Source organism: Sparus aurata, chromosome 15 (assembly GCF_900880675.1).
Source record: "Sparus aurata chromosome 15, fSpaAur1.1, whole genome shotgun sequence".
NCBI lineage: Eukaryota > Metazoa > Chordata > Actinopteri > Spariformes > Sparidae > Sparus > Sparus aurata.
In genome coordinates, this window is record NC_044201.1 from 16,865,593 (window position 1) to 16,875,154 (window position 9,562).

Below are 9,562 nucleotides of genomic sequence, written 5' to 3' on the forward strand. Positions count from 1 at the left end.
GTGTTTTGTTTGTGAGGAGCTTTATGTAGATACATATACTTGTAAAAGAGCTTAATTTATAATCCTGCAAGATAATGATAATGATTTTTGTTTTCCTCAGAGTGTCGCATGGCTCTGTTCTTCGACATGGTTCAGAACAACGCCAGTGTTTTCCGCCAATTAAACTCTGACATGCACAAGAGGTAACAAATGAGCTTTATTGAATAAAGCTCTAACTCAGTTGTTCAGATAAATGTCCACTTAGCTTTAGTCCCATTTATATCTGTCTTTTTACCGTAAATGTGTTTTACTGGATTCACTTGCTGGAGTGATAATTGACATTTTTGTCTTTTGTCTTTGCCAGTATTTCAGCTTCCCTCCTATCCCTCTGTCTTTCATAATCTCACCATTTCTCTCCTCTCCAGTTCGGAACAGTTTGCCCTGGAGAAACCACTGGAGACTGCTCTGCTGATGAGTTTGGGTGGTGTCGACTGTATTGTCGTTAACCAGTGGCAGACTAGCCTTCAACAGAACACACAGAATTTGGCCAAGGTTCTAGACAGTAGGTGTTGGACATACTTTAAGAGCAATACTAATTTTCCTACATTTGATAATCCTACAGGCTCAATCTCATGTCCAGTTTTTACCCCTACACATTATTTTCCAGTGCTCCTTTGCCCCACAGAACAGCGAGTTACAAGAGGTAGTGGTTCAAATCTCCCCTATAAAATGGGACAACCATCATTAAAGTCACCTAATAAAAAGAACACTGCTTCATAACCTGTACACTAGCAGTGCTTTATTGGCTAACATTAGCAACCCGGGCTCCTACCCCGCCAGTTTGCACTTATATCAGTGGAGCTGTACCAAGTGCAGCAATTTTACTGCTGGACATAAAATTCAGTCATGTACGACATAAAAATAAATCTAAATGCGAGAATGTCATGCACGAATGAAGAAAAACAGTGTAAGGTTGACTAGTTAGGCAGACCTCAGCAATCCATGGATCTGACAAGGGAAATACAATGACAGAGGAGGAGCCCTGTTCAATCATATGAAAGCTGCTTATGATGCACTAAACAAAAAATGCTACACTTCCCAGAATTACCCGGACCTTGACTGTTGTGGGGGCCATAGAGTGTGCACATGAGAGACTTCCACTCAGGAGAAGCTAGCTAAGTTCAGGTTTTGTGCCCAGCTTACCTCAATGTGGATACAATTATTTAATTGTGTGGATCTTCTAGAAGTGAAATTTCGCAGGGTTTTGACACTCTGGACCCAACCCCCAGATGTGAACACATAAAACAGAGAGGCTAAGTGGTAGAGACAAGGGCTTTAATGGGTTCAGTCCTTACTATCAGCCAAAGACTTAATTATGCCTCTGTTAAAGACTGACTTTATTCCCATGGTCATTATTAGCAGGTACAGTAATACAGCTGTCACCATGTGTTGCAGATCTACTGAGGGAGAGACAGACCTCTGGCCAGACCATCCATGCCCTGCGGAGAGGGGACAGCTCAGAAATACCATATCACAAGGTTACAGAATCATATGGTACTGTATATCCTACACATTACCTCATTTAGCCTCACATTTGAATTTCTATGTACTGTAAATAACATTCCATGTGTTTTTTAATGGTGCATCGCAGACGCCCACACATCTCTCTTTCTCTGTTTACGAGGCTCGGATTGCTTTGCAAAGGGAAAAAATAAACGTCAAGCAGAATCATTCGAATAATGAATCCAACTAAGCTGGATTTCTATATAAACCTCAGATTTAATTATTGTTTTCTGTGGTTTCCCTCTGCAGATCAAGAGCTCCTCACTGACTCAAAGGAAGATGAAGTTCATCACAAAATGACTCTCACATCTTCAGCCTTCAACTGCATTCTGTATGGACTCCCTTACTTAATTGTCACATAATTTACTAGTGAGAGTTTTCAATATTGTTTTTTCAATCCATAGCAGATGTTAAGATACACTCTGCATATTGAGTGAATAGAGTTACTCTCCAGATCAGTCACCATGATTATCAATAGTGATTGATATGCGTTTGTAATGGACTTGGAATCAAATGGATAAAAACTGTAGCTAAAGCTTTTCTATTGCCTTGTTTTCTTGTGGCTATTTGCTCAAGATTTGTCTATTGATGTTTTCATAACAAGTAAATGTAATAAAATTAATCTCCAAGTTGAGCAAAGTCGACCTCTCTTTAGTTGACTCAATTTAAATGTAGGCTAATTGTTTTTGTTCATTTTAATTTGCAGAATGCCTTTATCAGACATTGCAGTACTGGCTTAATCCTTGTATTTGTTGCCATGTTGCACCAAATGTTAATTCAGTAAATTCCTGTGGTAAACACACCCACTGGGGAAAATGTTCTCACTGTAAGAACTGTGTAACCTGAGGTTTTAAATGCTGCCCTATTTATTGTAATTAATTCATTATGAGTCAAACTTAAAATTACAAAGAGAAAGTGGTGGTCACCATTGGCATTCCAGTGCTTAATTCCTTGGCAGATGTGAAACACACAGATCAAATTAGATTTTTACCCTAAGGTACTGTATGTAAAAATGGGGAGATTTAGATTGAGATTGTTGGTGTTACACTCAAAGGAAAAATCTAAGGAAATACACCTACAGTAGTGTGTTGGATGGCATTGGTTCCCTATAAACCTTGCTGTCACTATATACAATTATGTCTGCCAACGGGCACACAGTCACCTTGGTAAAGGAAGATTAACTGGTGATCTATTTCTATCATAGACTAAATGATTGAATAGACTCACCTTTTGTCCTGTGTTCTTGTTATTTAGCAACTCTAAGGAAAATGGAAATGATCCAGCTGTCTTTGCAACAGCGGTGCCAACAATAATACCATTTGGAAAACGCAGTGGGAGAAAAGTTGTAAGTTGCCACTTTAAATTAGCATAAAGACAAGAAACAGGGGAAAACAACTAGCCTGGATCGGTTATTAAGTAATGAAATCTGCCTACTAGCACCTTTAAAGCGCACTAATTAACACAATATGACTTGATTGTTTAATCCGGTTAAAAAAACGATTTGAGGCATAGTCTGGCACGTAAAACCCCAACTTATTTTTACGCTTTGGTTTTTATATGAATTAAAGAAGACGTAGTGTGTCAATTAGTGAGATTCAGAGGGGCTGGTATAGGCAGATTTTATTACCTTAGATTTTTCTGGGTTCAGTCAACACGAGATGCTTTGTGCAATATTCAGACTCATACAATTGGTTTGAAATGTTGCTCCATTTTCCCAGTCAGACATTGCTGATGAGATTAGAGCTTCTCCTGTGCTGACACACAGAGACTGTAGGGCTGCTGTGGTGCTCATAAACGCAAAGAACTGTACCCTTTAGAACAAACTGCTGATTATCAAGTAACATTTAAGAAATTATTGTCTCAGCTCCTATCTGCATCGCTGATGCCTGGACAGCTTGTTCTTTAGCTGATGACATTCAGAGCCAAGTTGCTGGATACCACTTTTCTTGTTTCCCATATTCTGATGAATGACTGATGCAGACTGTCTGTCTCAGCAGCTTGTTTGTCTTTGCACCAAGGGACAACTGTGCTGTTCAGCCCTCTGGGCAGCTAACAGATGTCTCTCTCAGTAGCTGTAGAGCTCCCAAAGTACAGAGACCGTCCATGTTTAAATAGTGTTAATATGGAGATATTTCCACTCAAAGCCTTTTGACATTAAAGTGTGCATCAATATGATTTTTCTCCCTTTAAACGTCATTAAAGTAGCTTTTTAGCCAAATGTATTAATGCCCTACTGCCATCAATCAATGAATAAATTGAAAAATAATCTAAAGCTTGTGGTTTCACGAATTTGTCTTATTTATAGGTGGTGTCTTGATGAGTATTGAAAACAGTAGCATGTAGAGCACACTACTACTGCTACGCACTGCTATTTTCTTCATGACTTTGTTTTGTCCTCAAGGATTGAAGTTCACATTGTAAGTGCGTCTGTTTCGACCAAACTGAAGGAGAACTACAGCCAGAGGACGTTCTCCTGCAGCCTGTCATTTGACCTTTGTATGCACTGTATGTATGTAAGTAGGTCAGAGAGAGCTCTCCGCTGTGCTGCACATTTATTACACAATGGATGCGGCAGAGGCAGGAGGAATGAAGGCAGGGGCCCAGGAGATTATACTACTACATCTTCAGGATAAACCCTGTTATCAGCATCATCGGGATGATGATATGAGTTCTGGACGGAGCCTTGCTTAGGTAAATATTGGCATAGCAGCAGGATATCAAGGGAATGAACTGCAGTCCACGTTCAATAAAGAGGAAGAGTTTGGGCTCTTACATGTGTAAGAGAGAGCGAGAGAGAGACTGATAGTCTTGCATTTACTAGATCCACAGTAGGTGAATAGCGTGAACAGGTGGTGTTGTGTCTTAAAAGGGACAGACTGGAATTGCTGTGGAAAATAAAGCTTCAATTCACAGGTCAGGTTCAGCCAGGTGGAGCTGTTCAATACATTTAGTTAATCAAGAGCTGAGTTTTATGTATCACTACAAAACCTCATGTTTGCTGGACAGAGTGGCACAACACATCTCCCTACGCGTCCACTATTTCAGCTCCCATTTCCTGACTGGCTTAACAGTTGGTGATACGTAGCACTCTACATTATATGTACAAGTATACCATTGTCTGGGTGAATATTCGATTCTTATTGACTGCAGGGTTACAAGTAACTCCAGAGCCAGAGAAACTGCGCGCGGCTCTGAATGCACAATAGCCTGTATCCGGCATCAGCTGGCTGCAGACACAAATCGACATTAGAAAATAAATTCAATTAGAACAATTCTGAATGTATTATTTACAGGTGTAGTCCTTTGTGTCATCCTCCATTGAGATGGCATATAGATCTCACACAGTGGTCAGATGATGAATGAATGAATGCCGAGTGAAATACTGATAATCCACCAATGCACTCTCAAGTAATGTCGGGCTGACCTCTCCCTCGCGGCATATTGATTGTTATTGTGTAAGTCTATCTTAAGGTGCACCTCAGTTCTCTTTTATCATCTTCCCCATCCTTTGTCCTCGTGAGACCGGAGAATCAATCCAGTTTCATCCCTAAGTACATCTCTCTAAACGCCACACAGGAGAAGGGAAGCTTCCTGGAGGAGGCCTCTGAGAGGATGCAAAAGATGCATCTCGTGTGGAAGTCGATTATCAGACAAACCGTTCATTGGAAATCTTTTGGTGAATAAATACAGCAGATGACACAATAGGTGTATTGTCAAGGCGATCATTTCAATAGCTACTGATACATTCTAGTGGACATCATTAGTTTTTCATTAGTATGTCTGCACAGAAAAATGGTATTCATTTTAAAAGAAGGTGAAAATATTAAATGATGATAGGCTTTTTTTTTAGACCTTAATAAAACTATTGTTTGAATCAAAAGTCAGGCCCACACAGTGTCTGCATGGGAGAACTGTAGCCCTCGGACAGATATAGTTGATGACCCAGTATGCAGTATCATAAACTGCTTCTTGCCCCAACATCGACTTAAGGAATAACAATGTGAGACATGAGATGCACCTCTTGTTTGTGTGACCACGGGCTGCATAATCAGAGCGATGTTGCATGTCAGGCAGTAGGTGCATGGGCAGAGATACAGAGTAATGACAGCAGGGTATCTGATAAGTCCTCATACTAGCTCTGATAGTCCAGCCCACATTTATTTCCTGTATCTAACCACAATGTGTAAGTTGATGTTGCCTGACTAATTTTCTTTCAAATACAGACTTTCCCCATAATCACCCATTTTTCAACCATGTCATCCAGTCCATGTACAGTAAGGCAGTGTCGAGCTTCATGACTGTGACACACAGCCATTCTGACTGGTAAGGTTGATTGATGTAGCCCTGTGAAGTATCCATGAAACCTCTGCTTCTTTATTCAAGGCCTGACCGGTCTGCTTGCTAACCACGGATGCCGAGACAAAGCTCTGATTTATGGTAATGCTTTATTTGAGGGCCAGCTTTCCTTTTGTTCGGGGGATTTATTGTAATTCACAGTAGAGACTTGGGAAAAGGCCCTCATAGTGCTCGTGTTTGGTTTGGCAGGTAGATGTTTTGTTGTTTTTTTTAGTTTACCTTGCAGCCAAACCCAAAGCTAACTTGTATGTTCCATCCCATATAACCACTAACTGAAAAATGCTTGTGCCATTGCCAAGCAAAGGAGACTTGTTTGATATTTGCAATGTTAAACCCAAATGAGACTAGAGGGGAGGGAGGGAAATGGAGTAGAGACCATATTCCTTAAGATGAGAAGAAATGACCCTCCACCCAACTATTTCACAAGCTTTAGAATCATTTATGTACCTTTGGATTGGAATTGTTGCCTACTCTGCAACTAGTTTTGAATATCTTAAGGCTGTCAATTTTTTGAAAATTCAATTTCAGTGTCATCTTGTGGTGGGACTTAAATTGTTATACTGTCTTCAGTTCTTACAACTGAAACAATGAGGCATGTCCATAAATATTGATTGCCTTTCTTAGATCCTCTAGCAAGGGTCCTCGAAAATAAGGGGCCGTCCAGACGGGCGAAAACAATCTTTTTTTTCTCCGTCTTCCTCGGCATCGTATGAACGGATCCACTGAAAACGACCGAAAATGCTGTAGTTCATATTCCAGGCCTATAGGTGGCGTTTGACATTCACCAAAAACGGAGAAGAAGACACGGAGCATGCGCATTAAGCTTGCGCGCTGTTAACAGACAGTAGACGGAGAAACCAAACACAACAAGAAGAAGATGAAAATGGCTAGTGCAAGGAAACCAGAATCGTTTGTGTGGACCGTTAATGAGGTCGAACTGCTACTGCGACCAGGGGCGTCGCACCCGTGGTGGGTGTGTGTGTGTGTTTTAACACCCACACTTTTCCCGGTGAGAGGGTTCAACACCCACACTTTTTCTGTAGTTTTTCTGCAGTTTTGCACAAACGCCTTAAGTCTGCACTCGCTGCAGCTGCCTCCTCTCTCCCTCCCTCTCCTGTTGCTGCTTCAAACATGACACCGCTTTGGGACTGACCGGCTGATGATTGGCTGTTCTGCCTTAAGTCCCGCCTCTCTTGCTAAGTTAGATTTATTGTTCAGCTCGTGCTGATGAGGCGGGATCTACCGTAAAATACCAAATAATAGAGCTCAACAGTGAGGTTTCGGAAGTGAAAATGCCATTCATATTCTGCATATAGATTTTGATTATTGGCCATAATGTCATAACCATCCAAAGTAGACTTACCACGAGCTATCAGATTGTCAAACGATGATATATGATCCTTAAGAAGCCACAAGTCTGTATGATATCAGTCTTGTTTTGAGAAAAACATGTTTTATTCGCGATGTCATGGATAAGTACTACACTACCCACAATCCTATAGTGCAACAGCGACGTCTCTGATTGGTGGAGCTCGCTGTTACCATGGAAATGTTTACCAAACCTGCGAATTTCATGTTAGCTAGTTACTGCTAACACTGAACTCTACGATCGTTTACCACAGAGCGACCATGATTTCACTTTCTGACCTACTGCGTTTATTTAGTGATGAGGAGAAGAGTTTATTAAGGGTTCAGCCGAACATGAAATTTGCGGGTTCGGTAAACATTTACATGGTAACAGCGAGCTCCACCAATCAGAGATGTCGCTGTTACATTCGCAATGGTTTATGGGATGAGTAGTTGCTTTACTCTTAAGATAATTATGTACACAGTCTTGTACCTTTGCTTTTTTCTCAGTTTTCCAACATTTTTTTTGCGCCGAATTAAATGTTTTATGGTCACGATTCATCTGCTAGCTGATTGGCTTGGTTCCAGGCCTAAAACTCTTTATATAAGGATTTTATGAAACGTCAATGGAGTAAATGAATGGCAAATTCACTTCCGGAACCGGAGCCGTTAAAAAAGTGGGCGGTCACTGTTGAGCTCTATAGCCCGGTGTGTATTTGTCTCAACCACTTAACAGACCAGGCGTTTCTTTGGGGGCAGGCGCTTAATTATGGAGCCAGAACGGTGACTTTAAAATTTGGCATCCAAAAAAAAAATTTGCATTGAAAACAAAACCAGTACTGAAAAAAGAAATTGTCATTGAAACATTTGTATTGAAAACAGTTGTATTGGCATTGAAACAAGTATTGGCACTGAAAAAAGAAAGTAATTCAAATTATTCAAATTATTATATTTTATTGGGATTTTTTTGTATTTCTCAATGACAATCTTCAGATTTTTGCTTCATGTCATTTTTATTTCAGTGACAGATTTTTTTTACAATGTCATTTTTTTTCAGTGTCACTGATTTTCATTTTCAACTTTGTGTCACTGTTTTGGCGTCGAGAGGGAGGGGCCTGAGGGGAGGGGCAAGTAGAGCGTGGTTTGCATATCATTTGAGAAGGTAATGGCAGCAGCCTGCGGGAAGGCGGGGCTGGACCGCCAGCCACAATACCGTTGTAGCCGGCCGTCTCTGGGCAACACAGAGTCCAACTACTTCGCGTACTTTTCTTCAAGCTCTCTCCTGATGTGTTCAAGTCTCTGTGTATCTGGTTCTGTCCTGGAGCTCCCGAGCTCCGGTCTCTATATGCGTATGGAGTGTGGTAGTAGTACCGGGGCGCCGAGCACAGAGCATTAGCCACAGTTATGAACATTATGTAAACAATTTACGTTGATGAGAGAGGTAGGGCTACTTCTCCGCCCCGGATCACACCCCACATACCTCCAGCAAACGCCTCAGCAAGGTGGAGACACTGCGGGCGGGTGAGGTCACTCGGACACTGCGCAGTTATGCGCGTCTCCATCCCAGACGCGTTCAAGTCCAGCAGGCCCCGCAGTTGTTTGATATAGATTACTCCTTCGAGCCTGCGTTCAACCGAAGTTGAGCGCACAGAAGGAGAGATTGAGAGCAAGAGTGAGTGATCTGCAGCGCAGCCAGCAAGAGTTTGTGACAGCGCAGAGGTTATTATTGCATCTTAAAATGCATAAAAGCAAACATGCAAACACATTTATTGAGCACAGAATATATTTCTGTTTCCGCAAATGAAATGTATGTTTTACCCGGGGAAAATCATATTCAAAATATAATTTATGTTCAAGTAAAATATATTTCTCTGTGCTCAAAATCTCCCATTGCTCCTTCACGAATGTGGCACAAATATCACGCCATAAATATGAAACATGTCATGGAATGGGAAGGCAGAGAGTAGAAATGCACATCAAACATGAATATTGTTTTTTTTTTTATTACTGTTGCACTTTGTGCCTGTGTTATTTTTATTGAATGATGATTTTTGAGACGTCATTGCACTGAAGTAATTGTATATCACTCAGGAATGTGAATGTTTTGTCTCTGTGTTAAATTGAGAGATTTAATGATGGGGATACAATGTCCTACTGGTGGAAGTGTGCGATTAAAATCTGGCTGTCGGGTAGTGAGGATAACATTTTTGTGGCCCTCTCTATCGTTAAAGTTGCCCATCCCTGCTCTAGAGGAGGCAGTTCACAGAGAAAATTAAGACCCTAAAAGAATGATGTGACATCCTTCAGAAAGATGCTT

The 9,562-nt window shown here is 41.0% G+C and overlaps 1 protein-coding gene across 3 annotated transcripts in view; it reads left to right on the plus strand.

Annotated features, from left to right (window-relative positions):
- cfap46 (cilia and flagella associated protein 46) overlaps window positions 1–2,176 on the plus strand; it is a 59,208-nt gene extending 57,032 nt beyond the window's left edge. For all 3 annotated transcript variants that reach the window (XM_030442692.1, XM_030442694.1, XM_030442693.1), the window contains exons 56-59: window positions 101–182; window positions 405–541; window positions 1,435–1,533; window positions 1,792–2,176. In XM_030442692.1, the coding sequence (XP_030298552.1) occupies window positions 101–182; window positions 405–541; window positions 1,435–1,533; window positions 1,792–1,904 (431 nt within the window). In that variant the 3' untranslated portion in view covers window positions 1,905–2,176. The remainder of the gene's footprint in view (window positions 1–100; window positions 183–404; window positions 542–1,434; window positions 1,534–1,791) is intronic.
- Window positions 2,177–9,562: the final 7,386 nt, after the last annotated feature.